Below are 19,862 nucleotides of genomic sequence, written 5' to 3' on the forward strand. Positions count from 1 at the left end.
TTGGCCTGCTGTGTTCATCCAGCCCTGCACCTTGTTGTCTCCATTTATCTTACCCAATTGGTACATCCTTTGAAGCCTTTCTTGCTCAGTTATTTGTTTACTTTCCTTTTAAAGACACAAGATGTTTACTTCAACTGCTCCCAGCAGTAGCAAATGCCATATTCCCACCACTCTTGCATGTCACTATGCCATAAAAATGTGAGATATAGGAGCAGAATTAGGCCATTCAGCCCATCAAGCCCATGTAATCCGATCCTGGCTGATATGTTCCCTGCTTTCTCTGTGACCTTTGATTCTTTGCTAATCAAGAGCCCATCATCTCTGTGCTAAATACGCTCAATGAGTTGCCTCCACAGCCATCTGTGGAAATGAGTTCCACAGATTCATCACCTTCTGACTGAAGAAATTCCTCCTTATCTCAGTGCTAAAGGGTCATCCTTTCACTCAAAGGCTGTCCCTTCAGGTCCTTGTCTCTCCTACTCATGGAAACATCATCTTCACATCCACTCTATCTAGGTCTCTCCATATTCCCCAAGTTTCAATGGGATCCCTTTTCATCCTTCCAAACTCCGAGGGGGTAGGCGATGGCCTAGTGGTATTGTCACAGGATTATTAATTCAGAGGCCCAGGTTCAAATTGACAATGGCTTCATGAATGTCATTAAACTCTTAATTCCAGATTTTTATTCAATTCGAATGGGAAATAAATGCTGGCCTAGGCAGGGATGCCCTCATCCCATGAATGAACGGGTCAGACCCAGACCCTCATCTGCTCAAAATATGACATGCCCTTCATCCCCAGAATCATTCTTATTAACCTCCTCTGGATCTTCTCCAAGGCCTAAGGCTAATATATCCTTGGATATGGGGCTCAAAACTGCTCACAATATTCCAGAGCCTTATACAGCCTCAGCAGAACATCTCTGCTCTTGCATTCTGGACCTCTCAAAATGAATGCTAACCTTGAATTTGCTTCATAACAGCCAAATGTACCTGCATGTTAACCTTAAGAGAAATTTTTCAGACTCCCAAGTCCCATTGTGCTTCATGTATTCTTCCGACCAAAGTGCACAACCTCATGCTTTCCCACATTACACTCCATTTGCCACTTGTTTGCTCATTCTCTAAGCCTGTCCAAATCCTTTTGCAGCCTCCCTGGCTGCCATCCTGCAAAATACCCCTTTTCTCCCACACTTGCCTTGCATCAGCCAGCCAATCCTCCAGCTGTGCCAGTACCTTGTCCTGAACATGATGGGTTCTGTTCGGTACTTTGTCAAAGGTCTTCTGGAAAACTAAATCTATCACATTCACTAGCTCTCCTTTGTTTAACTTGCTGTTTACCTCCTCAAAAGAATTCGAACAGAAATGTCAGACGTGATCTCTCCTTGACGAAGCCACGCTCACTCAGCCCTATTTTACCATTTACTTCTAAGTGCTCCTCAATCACATCCTTAATAATGGACACTAAATTCCTACCAATGATGCAGGTCAGGCTAACTGGCTTGTAATTTCTCATCTTCTGCCTCCCTCCCCGTTTAAACAGGGGTGTGACATTAGGCATTTTTCAGTCCTCTGGGACTTTCCCTGACACCAATCATTCCTGAAAGATTATCGCCAATGCGTCCACAATCTCCTCAGCTATCTCTTTCAGAACTCTGGGGTGTAGTTTCTCTAGTCCAGGTGATTAATATATCTTTAGACCTTTCAGCTTCCCCAGCAGCTTCTCCTTAGTGATGGCCACTATACTCACCTCCGCCCCCAACTCTCTTGGAGTTCTGGATTGCTACTGGTATCTTCCGCCATAAAGATTGATGCAAAGTACCTAGTCAGTTTCTCTGCCATTTCTTTGTTCACCATTACTCTTTTCCCAGCCTCATTTTCCAGCGGTCCAATGTCCACTCTTGCTCCTTTCCTACTTTGTATATGGATAAAAAAAATCTCAATCAATCTTCCTTCATTTTACTAGTTCGCTTTCTCTGACATTTCATCTTCTCAATCTTATTGTTTTTTCAGTTGTTCTCTGCTGGTTGTTAAAGACTTCCAGCTAATCTTCACCACATTGTATGCTTTTTCTTTTGCTCTTATGCTGCCCCTGATTTCTCTTGTCAGCCATGGTTGTCTCATCCTCCCCTCAATATACTGCTTCTTCATTGGAATGGATTCCTGCCATTCATCCCAGATTACCCCAAATTCCCGGCTAGGCTCCCCTTTCAATCAACTCTTGCCAACTCCTCCCTCATGTCTTTGTACATACCTGTACTCAGTTGTTATATTATTACATCCGATTCCAGCTTCTCCCTCTCAAACTGCAGGGTGAATTCGATCACATTATGGCCACTGTCCCCGAAGGGTTCCTTCACCTTAACCTCCCTAACAAGTCTGCTTCATTACATATCACCAAATACATAACTGCCTATTCCCTAGTGGGCTGTATCACAAGCTGCTCAAAAAAAACAAACACTCTCATAGAATTCCACAAATTCCTTTTCTTGGGATCCATTGTCAACCTGATTTTTCCAGCCACATGCATATTCAAGTCTCTCATTATTATTGTAACAGTTCCTTTCTTACATGCCTTTACTACCTCCTCATTTATTTTCCACCCCGCTTCCCGACTACTGCTAGGATGCCTGTACATAACTCCCATCAGGGTCTTTTCCTTTTGCAGTATCTCAACCCTACCCTCACTGGTTCTACGCCTTCTGATTCTTATATCACTTCTTGCTATCAATTTAATTTTGTTTCTTACTAACAAAGCAACCACAACCCCTCTGCCCATCGACCTATCCTTTTGACAGGACGTGTATCCTTGGATATCTCGTTCCCAGCTCTGATCCCCTTACAGCCATATCTGTGATATCCACAACATCGTACCTGACAATTTCAATCTGTGCCGCAATTTCATTTACCTTGTTTCGTATACTGTATGCATTTAAGTTCAAATCCTCAGTCTTAACATTCAACAGGAATCCATTCAGCCTCAACATCCTGGTCTTACTCTGCCAGCAATGCCAAACCCCCTCCCAAATTGGTCTTACAGGTGTCACTGAACAACATGAACATCAGACTGCACATTAAATCTAGCACATATTAATTCTGTGACTAAACTTGAACAAAACGTTTCCTTAATTAGCATGGCTTTGCTTTGATCACACCATGTTATCACCACAAGCTTCTATTTGTTCCATTTGAAAACAGTCAAGAAGAGTAAATCAGCCAAAGCATTAATGTGATATGTGTCATGAAAAGACTTGCGTTTAGTAAGCATCTTTCAAAACCCCTGGTCATCTCAAAGTATTTTTTGGCCAATGAAGTACATGAGAAGTATAGTCACTGTTGTAGGAAACGTGGCAACCAATTGTTCCTCACCAAGTTCCCACAAACAGCAATGGGAAACAACAAGGTCATCAGCAGCTTTGTGATATTGGCCAGGGTGTTGGGAATAACTTCTTCACTCTTATTTGAAATCATGCCACAAGATATTTTACAATCCATCTGAGCAAGATGATAGGGCCTTGGCTTATTGGTTCATCTGAAAGACAACATGTGCAACAGTGTAGCAATCTCTCAGTACTGCAATGAACATCTGAGCTTGACCACAGAAGCTCTATCTCAGGTGAGAGTTTGATAGAAACTGAATTGCGGATGACACATCACAAGGATTCATTATCAATTCTGGATGCTTGTTTTGCTATTCCAGTATAGTTATTGTTTTTGATTTACTGTCATGGTCTTTTCTTTTTTAATTCAATTATTTTTTTTTATTTTCATTCAATCCCAGCTGTGACTGTCACTGGCAAAGTGAGCATTTACTGATCATTTCTTGTCACCCTTGACAACGTGGCAGTGAGTGGTTTAATTGAAACACTGTAGTGTGAGTACATAGAACATACATGCCCTTCAGCCCACCATGTCTGTGCAATGATACCATTCTAAACAAATTCCATCTGCCTGCACATAGTCTGTATCCCTCTATGCTGTGCCTGTCCGTGTCTAATTATTTCGTGAATGTTCCTATTGTATCTACCTTGACAGTATGTCCAGGCACCCTCTCCATAAAAAAACTTGTCTTGCATATCTTAAAACATTCCCCCTCTCAACTTCAACCTATGTCCTCTTGTATTTGACATTTGACTCTGGAAATCCACCCTATCAATGCTACTTAATCATATCACCCCTCAGCCTCTGAGATTATAGCAAAAACAATCCAAGTTTACTCAACCTCTCCTTACAGCTAACACCTCCAATCCAGGCAACTTTCTGGTGAAACTCTTTTGCACCCTCTCCAAGGCCTCCGCATCCTCCCTATAGGCTGGCTACCAGAACTGCACACAATATTCCAAATGTGCCCTAACTAAAGTCTTACACAGCTGCAACATGACTTGCCATCTTTTAGATTCAATGCACTGACCAATGAAGGCTATCATGCCATGCACTTTCTTTACCACCTTATCTACTTGTGCTGCCACTTCGAGAGCTATGGGCTTGCACACCAAAATCTCTTTGCTTAACAATGCTTCTAAGGGTCCTGCTATTTATTGGATACAGTGCTTTGCTCTTGCATTTGACTTTTCGAAATGCATCACCTCATGCATGTCTGGATTCAACTCCATCTGCTATTACCCTGTTCAACTTTCCAATTGCATATCCTGCTGCATCCTTTGATAATCTTCTTCGCCACTGACAACTCTGGCAATTTTCGTGTCGTCTGCTAACTTACTAATCAGTCCACCTACATTTTCATCCAAATCATTTATATATATATTTAGGTCCCAGCAGTGTTCTTTGTAGACCTTCACTGGTCACAGACCTCCAGTCAAGAAAAACACCCCTCCACAACTACCCTTTGCCTTCTATTACCAATCCAATTTTGTATCTAACTTACCAACTCACCGTGGGTCCCATGTGACATCTTCTGGACCAGCCTACCACAAGGGAGCTTGTGAATTGTTTTAGTGAAGTCCATGTAGATAACATAAACTGCCCTAACCTCAATCATCTTCAGCACTCCCTGAATCAAATTTGAGACAAGACTTTCCCCACACAAAGATTCCTACTCTCACAATTGCTCGTTATAGAGTTCAAGTATATTGATTGAGTGAAGTGAAGGAACAATGATCTATTTCCAAGTCATGATAATGAGCAATTTGAAGGAGAACCCATAGGTGCAGTGCAACCTTCAGCTTGTTATTCTCGTCTTTCTAGATGGTAGAGGTCCTGTGTCTGGAAGGTGCTATTGAACAAGCCTTCATGAGTTCATGAGATACACTTTAGATAGTACACATTGCAGCCACAGTGTGCCAGTGGTGAAGACAGCTTATCTGTAAGGTGGTGAGGGGAACATCAATCAAGTGGACTGCTTTGTCCTGGATGATGTTGAGCTATTGAATGTGGCTGGAACCTGCACTTATCTTGGCAAGTGGGCAGTATTCTATGACACTCCTGACGTATGTCACAGTTGATAAACAGACTTTGGGAGACAGGAGCTTTTTTATTTACGAGAAAGCACCCAGCATCTGATGTGCCATTGTAATCACAGTACTAGGTGGCCAGTCTAGTTAAGTTTCTGGTCAATGTTAGTCCTTGGGACGTTGATGGTCAAGGAATCAGAATGTCGAAATATTTTCTTGCAGGTGATGATTACCGCCTGCTATTTTTGTGGCGCAAGTTACTTGCTAAACTCCAAAGTGAATGTGGTCTTCATCCATGAGAGTGCATATTGCTCGTGTACCCGAGAAATCATGAATGAAATATGGAGTAGTCAGCAGCAAACATCCCCACTTCCAACCCCCTGTGGTGTTTAGAAAGACCTTGATGCATCAACTGAAATTGACTGGGCAAAGGACAGTGCCCTGAGAAACTCATATGGTGACGTCCTTAGTTTAAAATGACTAACAACCATAACCACCTTAGTGTGTGCTAAGTATCATTCCCATTAATAGAGAGATTGCTCCCAAATCCCTTCTGACTTCAATGTGTTGATGCCACACTCGGTCCAATACTGTCTTGACATCATGAGCAGTCACCAGTTTTATAAACAGACATTTTTGCTTGTGCCATTTACACTTTGAAGTGAAAAGTCCACTACAATATATAAACTGTGTTGTTCAACAATGCAAAAAGAATACTTTGGTGACTACATGCTTTTCCTTAAACACTCTTGTTCAGTTATATATCTGGTTCATGTAACTTAGGTGCCCCAGAATTTTGCTTTCATCACAGCAACTACACTGTATAATGCATCAATTTGGATCCACAAAATTCAAAGAACAAGATATGCTTCCCTCTATGGACAGGGAAAGAAAATCATGCTAGCACACTGAATTGCTTCGTCCTGTCATGGTCAGATACAAGGATTACGCTGGAATAGAGAGGCAAAGTGATCCTGATTCAAACCGGATTGCTTGAAGCAGTTTTACAATTTGTGGCTATCATTCCATTCAAATTCTGCAAACTTGTCTTCAGGTTAAAAAGAGCATTCTCCACATGCACAGGTGGCTGTGTCATTGATATCACTACATCTTGCAATATTGTTTATGCGTTTTAATAAACAACAAAATTCTGGGAAAGCTGAGATATTCACTTTTGCCTGAAATTGAAAGTATTCTCCAGAGTTCTTAGTCATCCCACAGATGCAACTCATATTATTGAGAAGACTATAAAATATTACAGGGCATAAACCAATAAGAACAAACAGGCTTGCCATCACATACTGTCCTGACCTCCCATACAAGTGTACAAGACAAGTTGGACTAGCAGATGTAATTTGCAAGTTTTAGTAGTGTTCAAGAATCAACAAGGCCCAGCAACTTGATAAAAGTCTAAACCATACTGTAGATCATGGTGCAGCAAAAACTGCAAATGCTAGTTTACGAAATGTTTCAAACAGATTCAAGACTTGACAAGGTGCTCATGAGAGCATTGGCCTGAAGCAAGATTTTATTCTGCAAAATTACATAATACATTACCATTATTTTAAATTGCAATTTGTTTGAATGATTTCATGGATAATTTTATAACATTTGCATGTTCTTTGCAATTCATATCCAGTTGAGCAGAGGTTGTGTTACCTCATGATAAGCAGATGAGTTGCGATGAATAAATTGTGCCTCTGGAGATTGGCATCCCTTAGGCAGAGATTGATGTAAACTATGAACAAACAGCGTACCTGTAACACTGCAGAACTATGGGTGTTGCTTGTGAAGAAGCGAGTGTTTCCGGTCTTTGAAGACTGTAAATGGGTTGCCACGCCCATGTCGCCACTCGCCAAGGACACTTTCAGATGAGGATCATCCTCTTCGACCAATGATCTGTAGAAATTGGAAAGGAGAAATTAGTGAATTTCAAAGCCAAATGAAAGCAGTATTGTATATCGGGGCGGAGACAGAAATCTTAGGTCCCGGTGCTGTCCCTGGCTCAGCCCCACCAACCAGAGCACAGTGCATACCACTCTGACTCCCATCACAGAGGCCTAGGCTTCGAGTATTGAACGCTGATGTAACCCCTCCATACTGGGTCCCACAATGCACCAAACAATTTATTTATGATGTAGTTGCACAGAAGTTATTGCACCTTAATTGTAATTCTCTTCATACAATCGAATAGAGTCTGAACATCGCTACTGGGTAGGTTTGCTGTTACCATCCTCTTTAAACGTCAGAATCTACAGGATCTGCTTGGAGTACTGTGGCAGCGGAAAACTACTCACTGGTCTATCCAGCAGATTAACCTTAAGCACATAATATTAAGTAGCTTCTTGAATGTTAGCAATTGGCTGCAGATTACATTGCCATGGTAGACACAGTTTCATCCCAAAGACATTTGTTACATAGATAATGAGGAAGACCTGAATATTAGGATCCCCAGCTGCTTTCTCCACAAGGAGTTATCAGAGTGGGCAGGGGGCAGGGGCGGCAGTGGTGGGATGGCATGTGTGTTTAAAATGCTTTTCATTTTTCACCCTTACAGACCCTGACACCCCAATACAGTGAACCCACGTGCTAGTAGAGCAACTCTATCTTAAGGACGCAACATATTTCAAAATCAGCATGAAGAAAACTGTTAAATGCACAGATTTTGCTTATACTGGAAGGGCTTTGAAAAAGCAAAAAAAATAAATCGAGGAAATCCATTGCATTTCATAATTGGAAACTTCTTGTACTTGCCGCCAAGAAACTGCAATCTTACAGTCTGAAATATCTAATAACAGCTCCAGATCTGACCACCGATCCACCAAGTCCTGAACTAAATATGTGCCTTTGTTTCTGTCAGGTTGATCCTGTTTCAATTTTGCAGTTAATTAGGTTTCAAAAGCACGACTCTCAAGACTATAGGGCTTCATAGAGTCTGGAGTCTGAATGTTGAAGACTCCCAATGCAAATTCCTGCCTCTCATATACCACTGTATTGCCACCTCTGCTAGGGTTCTCCTGCAGGACAAAAGCAGGGATGGTTATCAAGGTATCTGGGACATTGACTCCATGGTCTGATTCAGTGAATGTGACTCCAGAAATGCGCTGCTAGACTCATTTGCTGATTTTAGGACAAATCTCCAGCATTAGTAAGTACCACTGTACTGGGTTGACTGTGCAAGGTGTGCTTTTGTTGTTTCCAGTCCCTAGTGGGTGTTGGGTGTAATGCCTAGTTTAATTCTTTTTTGACTTTTTGCAGCAGTTTGATCTAGGTAAAGTGCTTGCTAGGCCATTTCAAACAGTAGTTACGATTGTATCGCTGTGATCTGAAATTATATGCCAGCCAGACCAGGTAAGACAGAAGATTTCATTTCCCAAAACCATGTTTCTACAATACCAAAACAGAAAATGCTGGGAAAAGATTAGCAAGTCTGGCAGTATCTGTGGAGAAAAATTAGAATTAACGTTTCAGGTCGAGTGACCCTTCCTCCGAACTTTTCGACAGTTCCTGACACAAATTTAATCCTCTTTCATTTCCACTATTTGTAGCCTACAACAAAACTAATTACAAGTCCTTGATTGTTCCCTAAATCTAACCAAGTAAGTTCTCTCAAATTCATCATTCCTTTCCACTGCTACACCTTTATTCTCTCTCCTTGCTCCCAGTATTTCTCCGAATACCTTGTAGCCAGGAATATAAAATGTCCAATCCACTCCTTTTGATGAGAAATAGGTAATACTGCAGCCAACAGGAGAACATCCCTGCTTTTGTTTTGAATAGTGTTATAACCTCTTTACATCTATCTAAACAAGTCAACTGGTAAACAATTTCATGTAGAAGCAAAATACTCTGGATGCTAGAAATCGGAAATAAAAACAAGAGTTGTCTTTGGTTTTGAAACGCTAACTGTTTCCACAGGTTTTGTCAGATCTGCTGAGTTTCTCCAGCATTTTCTGTTTGTAATTTAAAAATTGATGTGTTGGACAACACCACCGGCATTCCTTGAGTGCTTCAAGTGTCAGCCTTGATTTAACGTCCTGGTGAGGAACTTAACACATTATTAAAGTGGCTCATAAACCATATAAACAGAACAACATAGAATTTAGCTTCTATTTTTCCTATTTAACTGATGTGCATATAGACTTAGATATGTTCCATTTGCCTTTCTCTTCCCATTATTCTGAATTCTAATTGACTACAAGGATAGTAATTAGCATCCAGTCTCCCCCAACATTTAGGAATGAAAGTAAAAATCAGAGAAATGCAGTATTAAGTCTGCCTCAATTCTCTAATTTTGAAAAAGTATTTAACATGCATTTTTCAATACCAATGGAACTGAAGTCTGCTCTCTACGGATTTTAAGTGACGTTGTTTCATTATATTATAATAAATAAAATTATACCAAAAAGTGATCTGCAATCTGGACGACAGATAGGGAGGTAAAAGGCAAATGATAGAGAATGATATTTATTACACAGAAAGAGGCTAGTTGACTCAATGTTGTGTTAGCTCTTAGCCTGAATAATCTAAACGCAATTCTCTCACTTTCCCTACCAGCTTGTATCTATCTCCTCTTGTAATATTCATCTCTGGCTCAAACCCTCCTCATAGCAAGCATTCCCTGCCTCAGTAACTCAGTGTCAATAAATTCCTTCTAATCTCTATCAAAGACAATGTCAAATTAAAGACCTTCATTAAACCTCTGCTTGGCATGGATTGCCGCAATGGAAATATTCCCAGTATCTCAAGTCTCTCATCATTTGCATATTTTGGTGAAAACAAGCATTAAGGACACACTATGTGTGTTTAAAATTGTACAAGGTAATGAAACTCGGGTCAAATTAATGCTTTGTTTGAAGCCCCTCAGGATGTCTTATCATATTAAAGGCGCTGCGCAATTGCTGTAAAACTCAAATGCTGTTGATCATTTGTTAAAGATGATTTATCTATGGGCACTTCAATTTTCCAAAAATTATGCATTTCAAGTCCACAGGCCAAAGCAGTTATTCAAATTCTAAATGCAAACAACAAGGAACATACAAATCATGTGATAGTAGGAACTGCAGATGCTGGAGAATCTGAGACAACAAGGTGCAGGGCTTCTGCTCCTATGATGCTGCTTGGCCTGCTGTGTTCATCCAGCCCTGCACCTTGTTGTCTCACATACAAATCATGTGTTTGTGAATGGCCAGTGGAACACATTGTTACCTTACAAACACGAAAAGATAGAATTCCAGCCCCATTCCAAGACTTCAAAAAACAGCTGAAACAGAATGATGAACCAGCAGTGTACAAAGCAACTGCTGTACTGTCATCTGCCATGTCCTTTGGATGAATTAAATAAAAATCTTGTCTGCCTGATCTGGTGATTCATGTAGACTTTAAGAAAGTTGTGTGGGAATAGAAACAAAGAAAACTCACAGGGCTGGCAACAACTGTGGAGAGGAAACCAGTGTTAATGTTTAACTTTCTCCACAGATGCTGCCACAACTTCTGGGTTTCTCCAGTAGTTTCTGTTTCCAGCATCCAGAGTTCTTTGTTTTATTTTAGTGATAACAGAGCAGGCAGATCCTGGAGAACATTCTTCCCTCAAGCATCATTAGTGTAAATCTAATTAACAGAGGCTGCCGGTTCTCCCTGAAATCTTGAATCATTTATGGATAAAACAGATCTCTGCAGCCAACTCATCCTTTGGTAGCAGTAGGATCTTCTGAGCAATATGGTAACTGCAATTGCCTATTGCACATCAAAATCATATATCACATACTTCAATTGAAACTGTGCGTTGGATTAATGCAAATTGCTTTTTTAAACATCACAGGAGTTTTAAATGAAGTACAGATAAGGCTTAACGACTGTTTTGACACATGGTGAAGTTTTGTGTTTAACTAATTGCTGGTATGATGAAAAATCCTGAAATCAGCACAGCTTGAACTTCATTCCCTCTTCGTACATTTTTGTGTTACATTTTTAAAAAAATAAACAAACAAATTAAATTAACAACTGAAAATGACAGTTGGTGCAGCAGAAGGAATGAAAGGCATGAGGCAGGGCCTATTTGAATTACAAATGAACAATCTGATTATACCTTTTGATATTCTGATATCCATTCACAGCTGTGACACTGCCTCAGCAGTGAATTGATGGAAATTAGTTTACTCACAAACAGTTTCCAAGTGTTCTGAACCATATGCTCCTTCACACAATGTGTTCTAGGGAGGATTATATCAGCAGTCAGCTTGCCCTCAGTGGCAATGGCAATGAATTGAAGATTTCAGGGCGTTTTGGTCTTTGAACTATAAAAGCTTTTCTTAATTTTCCTGAAAACATGGCAGAACTTTGTTAATAAAGTCTACCTTTATCACAGAAATGTTTTGAGAGGGATGGCTCTGAAGTCATACTTCCCAGAATACACTTTGTGAACTGGAATCAGGATTCCCAACATGGACAGCATATGCAAAGCTGGAATTTTCCACAACTTTCAGAATAAACCATGCATATTAAAGTCTGAATCGTGGTTTGTTTATGTGAGGCATCAGCCATTTCTGTGCGAAGGCTTTTTGAGTCAGAGATGCACAGCGTGGAAACAGACTCTCCAGCCCAACTTGCCTACATTGATCAGCTATCCCAAATTAATCTAGTCCAATTTGCCAGCATTGGCCCATACCGCTGTAAACCCTTCCTATTCATGTACCCATCCAGATGCCTTTTAAATCTTGTAATTGTACCAGCTTCCACCACTTCCTCTGGCAGCTCGTTCCATACACCCACCACCCTTTGCTTGAAAAAGTTGCCCATGTCGCTTTTAAATCTTTCCCCTCTCACCTTAAACATATGTCCTCTAGTTTGGACTCCCCCACCCTGGGAAAAAAGCCTTGACTGTTCATCCTCTCCGATAAAAGGTCACCACTAAACCTCTTAACGCTCCAGGAAAAATAGCTCCAGCTATTCAGCCTCTCCCTATAGCCCAAACCTTCCATCTCTGGCAAAATCCTTGTAAATCTTTTTTGAACTCTTTCCTCTTTAAAATATTTTTCCTATAGATACTACGTACTTTTAAACGTTCTGTTGTTCAAACCTCTAAATAGACAAGCACAACAGCAAACTCATCGCAATTTCTTGCGTGCTGTACATAGCTCCCATGAATTGTACATATAATGCCATAAAAATACTGGTAAATTTGTGTTGTGTGATGAACTCTGCAGATTACAATTTTTACAACATACCCTCAACCAAAAGTTAAGCTAAACTAAGCTAGTTCCGCGAAAGAATTTTGCAGTTGGAGTTTCAGGTTATGAGGTCATTTCTGAGAAGCGTCTAATGGCTGGGATACTGAGAATGGCAAACAGTGGGCAGCAGAATGGGGTCTCTGGTTTCAGATAGTTGCATTGAGGAAGAACTCACTGGTGGTGGGCTGACTGAGTGTGCTGGGGCGGGGGTGGAATAGGAGGGGCGAGTAGGGGACTCCAGCTTTTGACCTGTTGAGCTGGAGAACTCCTGGTGCTCAGGAAAAAACAAGCAAAGCTCCCTATGAGAAAGGTCAGACTTTCTGCCTGCCACTAAGAACACCATGTATAGCCCCTGAAACTCCTGGCAATGTGTTGTACAAGCTAAAAGACCCTGAAACCTAAAAGTCATCAAAGATTTCAGGTGGGCTACAGGACTGAGAGTTCACACCAGAGGTAACTAGACTGTCAACCAGGGATGTTGTCGATTGGTCAGCTGAAAGCAGACTGATAGGCTCATTCTTAATGACATAGCCTATCCAAGAGAGAGGGAACTTTAAACGTTCAAGGAACTTTAATGGAGTAAAACTGCCAGTGAAAATGACTCAAGGGCCAATTTGAGTGAATGAATGAAAAAGACCCAATAAAGTGGAGGCAGAGTTTGGAGAACTGTAACTGCATGTGATGCCACATTTATGCTGGGATCGATGCTAAAACATTTGAGAAAACTATCTCCACTGCACTGTTGGAAGTGAGCTTCATAGTTTCTACTGAAATATCATTTGGCCATTAATGCATGCTTAAGTTACGTTGATTTTGGGTTGAAGATTGCAGAAATGCATTTTATAGGTTATTAATCTGTACGGATTCTATCAAAGTACTGAGTAAACCACAGTTAAAGCATCTCATGCAGTTCTGGATAACATTTCAGAGCAATGTATTCACCAAGATGATGCCAAAGAGACAAATGTTCGGGATGGGGAAATTTGCCCTGTAGCAACAAAACAAAGGAACATGAACTACGGGCAGCACGTTATCCCATCTCTTTGGATGCCCCAAAGCACTTCAAGTATAGTGAAGTACTTTTGAAATGGTGGCTGTTGTTAGGGCAATATTTTGTACACAGCAAGGTTCCACATCTAACAACGATGCTTACAGTTGAAGGAGGGATGCTAATCAGCACAAGGGATCATTAACAATCAGCTAAACATGTAAACACTCACCTGAGGTTTGGGATCTCCAAAATGTACCCTTCTGGAGTTTAGAAGAGTATGAGGGGACTTAATTGAAACATGTACAATCTTGAAGGGTCTTAACAGGGCTGACATGGATAGGGTGTTTTTTCTTATGAATCTAAAGATGGCTGTTGTTTAAAGAGCCGAGGAAAAAGTTCTCTCTCGGAGAGTTGAGTACCTTCGAACGCTCTTCCTGAAAAGGTGGTAGAAGCAGGTCTTTAATATTCTTAAGACAGAGGTAGATTGATTCTTGTTAAGCAAAGATTGAAAGGTTATCAGAGGCAGGCTGGAATGTGTATTTGAGGTTACAAGCAGAGCAGCCATGATCTTATTGAATGGCAAAGTAGGCTCAAGGAGTTTACTCTGCATCTGATTCGTAGGTTAGCAGTCCCCTTAGGAAATGGCAATGCAAACTATGTGCTCAAGTTCAGAATAACTGAAGAAAATTCAGTGGGAATGCCATGACCAATTTACACTGCTCTGCTCCTTCTAAAATCCTGACATCCACTCACGTTCAGCATCAACTGGATTGAGAAACAGGATCTGACAGGCAGCTGGTAGGGCTAGGGGAAGACTGGGAGAGGGACAGCTATTTTGACCATCACATTTATAATACCATATTGCAAAGAAAATCATGTGGACAGATCAATTAACAGGGCATCACTGGAAACAGGTTAATAAAGACAGAAGGGAGATCCATCTTGTACGACTTCAGTAGGTTCCTATGCACTTTACAGCCAATTAACTAACACTGAAGTGCTCAGGCACATGACAGTCAACTTGCACACAAATGGCAATATTACGATAATGTATTTGAGTTATGTCAGTTGAGGGTAAATACTGGCCAGGTAACTGAGCGAGCTTCTTAAAATAGAACTTTTTACATTCAGTTGACCGAGCAGAGAGGGCTGCACTTTGACATTTCGCCAGAATGAAAAGGCAGACGTGCTATATTGAGAGGCTTCTGCATGGAAGTGTCAAGCCTGAATGACAGAGTTTAGGCCTCTGGAGAGAAGCTTGATGATATGAATTCTGACTCAAAGGCAACTGCAGTGGACACAAAGTAGGTGCAGCCTGTTCTCATGATCAGCATTTTATTTTCTCAGAGTCTGGTTAAAAGGACATGATGCTAAAAATGCAAATACATTACCAATTAAGTGTGTCAATGTGTATGCTCTACTAATGCCTAGAAACAAATAATACCTCTCATTGAGAGTTTTGTTCGAATGTGTCCGAACACATTGATTAAAAACAAACTTTACCAGATTAAGACTTGAACCCAAACATATGATACCCTTTGGCTTCAGAATCAAGAAAACATTGTCTTGTCAGATAATGAAAGATTAAGCCAAGATCTTATCTACTTATTCTGGAAGAATAATCCACCACATAGATTTGTAGATGATTATGGAAATTCCTAGTGTCCTGCCAAACTAATACTCAATCAACATCTTCAAAAACAGGGTAATTTGTTTAGTATCTGGTGAAGTACTTAAAATAGCTACTATTAATAATTGACTGTGCTTCAAAGTAGTTTGTGTGAAGCACTATAGGACATTTCAGCAAAATTTAATGAGATACCTCAACTTTAAAATTCATATTCTTGTTTCTAAATTCTCTGATAGCTTGGGTCCTCCCCATCTTTGTAACATTTTCCAAACCATCTGAGCATCCCTAATGCTCATCGCTCAATTACTGGTAGCTAGGGTATCAGCTGTCTCGTCATAAACTCTGAAATTTGTTCCTGATATCCCTTTCTTTTCTTATGAGGATACTTGAAACTAATCTCCAACCAAGTTTTTGGTCACCTATCTTTGTTTTCTGAGGCTTGGTCAGAGATCAAGAAAACCTTTGAAGTGTTTTGCGACCTTTAACAATATTATGACACTGTTACAGTCATTACATGAATGCACGTGTTGGTTGTTAAATAAAAGCAGACTTTTCATAACAATATGAACCAATATGGTTCAACAAGAACCTTAGCTGTTCTGTTGTCTTAGATTGCATGCAAATATGATCCGATAGATTCCATTTTGTCTCCAAATTGTTTGGTAGTTTTCTTTGTGCAGTGATCAAGAGTGCTGGAGTTACCAGCTTTTCAATCTGATGGTATGAGTTCAAAATATCCATTATAGTAAATCACAATTTATACTAAAAGTACTTACATCTTTAACACATCTGATTATTCATGTTCAATCCTGGCAGTTCGGAGTTTTTTTTGCATTGCTTTCCTGCCATTTATATACACTTCTCTGACCAGGGAACTGCTCTACCATCTACCAGATTGCCATTTGCTTGTGTGCTAACTCTTTTGAACCCAGCTATCCATTTACACACTCGTTTCTCCATTGTGTGAGCTTTGTGAATGTTTTAAAAATTTCTTGCCTTCCTATTCCCGACTGTAAATTCCTTTTTAAAAAGATTTCATTGGCTTTAAAGTCAGTTTACAGCTGTCTAGATACTGCAACAATTATATCATGATGCATTTGTGATGCTATTACAGTGTGAAAAGCACAATGCGTGGTCAACAGCCCCAGAAAAGAGAACTTGATCAATGCCCTCAAGGTTAATGCTGTTCATACGATAAATTACTATATTTAGCATATTAATATATCTGCTAACATAGTGGAAATCTAATTCAGCACATCTGGAAGACATGGCAATCTGAAGGAATGGATAGATGATCAACTATTCGACTGCTATAGTGATGTCTCAGAACAACAAACTATTATTATTCAGTTGTTCAGGGCTTTAGTTGGGTTGGTTTCTAGAACAGGGCTTACAGTCTAAGAGCACAGGGCAGGTAATTTTTCACTGAGATGAGAAGAAATTCCTTCACCCGTAGAGTGATGAACCTGCATAATTCTCTGTCACAGAAAGTGGTTGAGGCCAAAATATTGATGGTTTTCATAAAGGAATTATATATACATCTTAGGACTGACGGGATTAAAAGGTATGGTGAGAAAGTAAAAACAGGATATGGAGTTGGATGATCAACCATGATCATGACAGAACAAGCATGAAAGGCTAAATGGCCCACTCCTATTCCTAGTTGTACTTTCTATGTTACTACCTGTTTTAAGAGGCATCATGGTGCTGAGGCTGCTGGAAGACCATGTTGGAAGAGATAACTGGTTTCATGAGGAAAAGGAAAATTACACAATTTATGCATTTCTGAGATCCCCTCTCAATCTTCTAAACTACAATGATATTGTCCTACAACAGTTCCAAATAGTTGTTTGTCTTTATTAGGAGTCATTGAGTCATACAGCACGGAAACAGACCTTTCAGTCGAACCAGTCTGTGCCGACTATGTTCCCAAACTAAATTAGTCCCACTTACCTGCGCTTGTCTCATATCCCTCCAAACCTTTCCTATTCATGAATTTATCCAAATGTCTTTTGAATGTTATACCTGCATCCATCACTTTCTCTGGCAGTTCATTCCATACACGAACCACTCTCTCTGTAAAGAAGGTGCCCCTCGTCCTTTTGAAACTTTTCTCCTTTCAGTTTAAAAATATATCCCCTAGTTTTGAACTCCCCTATCCTAGAAAAAAGACTTTGTCATTCATCTGGTCTATGCCGTTCATGATTTTATAAATCTCGATAAGGTCACTCCTCAACCCCCAATGCTCCAATGAAAAATGTCTCAGCCTTTCCAGTCTATTTTTATATCTCAGATCCTCCTTTCCTGGCAACATCCAACTAAATCTTTTCTGAATCCTTTCCAGTTTAACAACATACTTCCTCTAACAGGACAATCAGAACTGCACATATCCTGTACAACCTTAACATGATGTCCCAACTCCTATCATCAACAGTCTGAGCAATAAAGGCAAGCGTGCTAAATGCCTTCTTAACCACCCTGTTTACCTGTGACGCAAATTTCAAAGAATTATGTACCTGAAACCCAAGGTCTCTCTGTTCGACAACACTACCCGGAGTTTTACCATTAGCCGTTTAAGTCCTGTCCTTGTTTGAATTACCAAAACGCATTACCTCGCATTTATCCAAGTTAAACTCCATCTGCTACTCCTCAGCCCACCGACCTAACTGATCAAGATTATTTTGTAATCTTAAGATAACCTTCTTCACTATCTACTATACAACTAATTTTGGTATCATCTACAAACTTACTAACTGTGCCTCCTATATTTTCATCCAAATCATTTATATAACTAACAAACAGAAGTGGACCCAGTACCGATTCCTGTGGAACACCGCTGGTCACAGGCCATCAGTCTGAAGTATAACACTGCACCACCACCCTCTGTCTCCTACCATAAAGCCAATTTTGTATTCAATTGACAAGCTCACCCTGAATCCCATGCGATCTAACTTTACTAACTAGTATACCATGCAGAACCTTGTCAAAGGCTTTACTAAAGTCCAGGTAAACAACACCTACTGCTTTGCCCTCAATCTTTTTTGAAAATTCTCTTCAAGGAACCAGATAAAGCATAGCAGAGAGACAGGCACAAACTCAGTCTTTCAAAGGAGCCCCCCTCAGCTACAGACAAAAAATTGGAAAATTATATTTAGCATAATCTTCAGAGACTTCTCAAACATGCACATTCCCAATGACATTGCAAGCAGTCTTAACTATAAGGCTTTCATCATTAGTTCATCATGGGGGAAATCTAGCAGTCCAGGAAATTCCTTCTGCATATACCTAAGCTTTTTTCCAGAAAGTGCACAGATTGCCTATGCATAGTTCAAAGTTGCTTTCCAATCTTGAATTTGAGACAGGAAATCTTCCAGGGTGTTCAGAGACAGCAAAATCGTTAACTGCCAATAGAACTGTTTCAGATGACTCAGTGAGGGGACACAGTCCAATCTAGAATAGACTTTTTTTGTGCTGAGAGCTGTGAGTTCAGCCCCCACTATGTTGTATGTTGAGGCACTGTGCAAAAGCGCAATCAGAGCTGTGTGTATATTTGTTTCTAAAACCTTAATATGAACCTTCAGAAATGGCACCTTCCTGGGTTACAATAGCAGGTCAATGTGCATTTGCAGATTATTTTATGGGTACTGGTGGAAAGAGGGAGCAGGAGCAAGAGTGCAAGCTGGGGGAGGGGGTGGGGGCATGAAGTGGGGGAGGAGAACGAGGGGGTGGGAGAGCGAAAGGGTGGGGAGGGAAGAGAAGGAGAGGGAGTAAAATTACAATTACTGAACTCAAATTACATTGCTGATCTCAGAATAACATTTGCAACAATTGCAGCAACATTGGTGATTACATTTCACTGACTTATCAGACATATAGAGATGATAACACTGTGATTTGTTTGAAAAAGGAAGAATATGCCAAGCAATGGGGAGATGATGAAGGAGTTACACCAAGTAAACAGCTCCTTCAGAGAACCAGCAGAGAGACACTGGACAGAATGGCCTCCTTCTTTTCTTCTGATTGGTACAAAGTCTAATCCCAATGCCTGTTAGCTTTGACATTAATCTACAAGACCATGCAGCAAATCTCCAAGTGTGACTGTAGGAAATCTTGCAGTTGACTACATTCAAATTGCTGCCTTGCAGGAATTCATCAATTCCATTTTGTAAAATGACACTGCCAATTGTTTAACCAAATAACCTGCAGCCTATACTTACAATAGAGTGTGGCCTATCTGCACAGAGTTCACAATCAAATTATTGATGCCGAGATTGTTACTCGTATCCAATCAAGGCTAAAAGTGACCATGGTACATATCACTCACAACCCATCTGACTCCTATCCAACTGCAAATAGTGTCAGTTCCCTGCCTTGCCCACATTTGCTGTAACAATCAGAATATCATAGGGGTCTAACAAAACATCACAGTAGACTGTATTTTCATCAACCTCCTTCTTGCTTGAGGATGGTTAGGAGTCTGTTATTAAAGGATCAGCATTATAGGACTGACAAAGAAGGCATCTACACAAAAATGTTCTGATGCAGAACCTCAAAAGATGGGACAGAATTAATGAATTCAATACCTGGGACATGGTGGGTGAA

At 40.4% G+C, this 19,862-nt stretch overlaps 1 protein-coding gene across 1 annotated transcript in view; it reads right to left on the minus strand.

Moving 5' to 3' along the window:
* Positions 1 to 19,862, minus strand: part of klhl13 (kelch-like family member 13) — a 234,681-nt gene that overhangs the window by 51,927 nt on the left and 162,892 nt on the right. The window contains exon 3 of the mRNA XM_048604950.1: positions 7,168 to 7,309. Coding sequence (XP_048460907.1) covers positions 7,168 to 7,309 — 142 coding nt within the window. The remainder of the gene's footprint in view (positions 1 to 7,167; positions 7,310 to 19,862) is intronic.

This window comes from Rhincodon typus, chromosome 14, assembly GCF_021869965.1.
Source record: "Rhincodon typus isolate 14 chromosome 14, sRhiTyp1.1, whole genome shotgun sequence".
NCBI lineage: Eukaryota > Metazoa > Chordata > Chondrichthyes > Orectolobiformes > Rhincodontidae > Rhincodon > Rhincodon typus.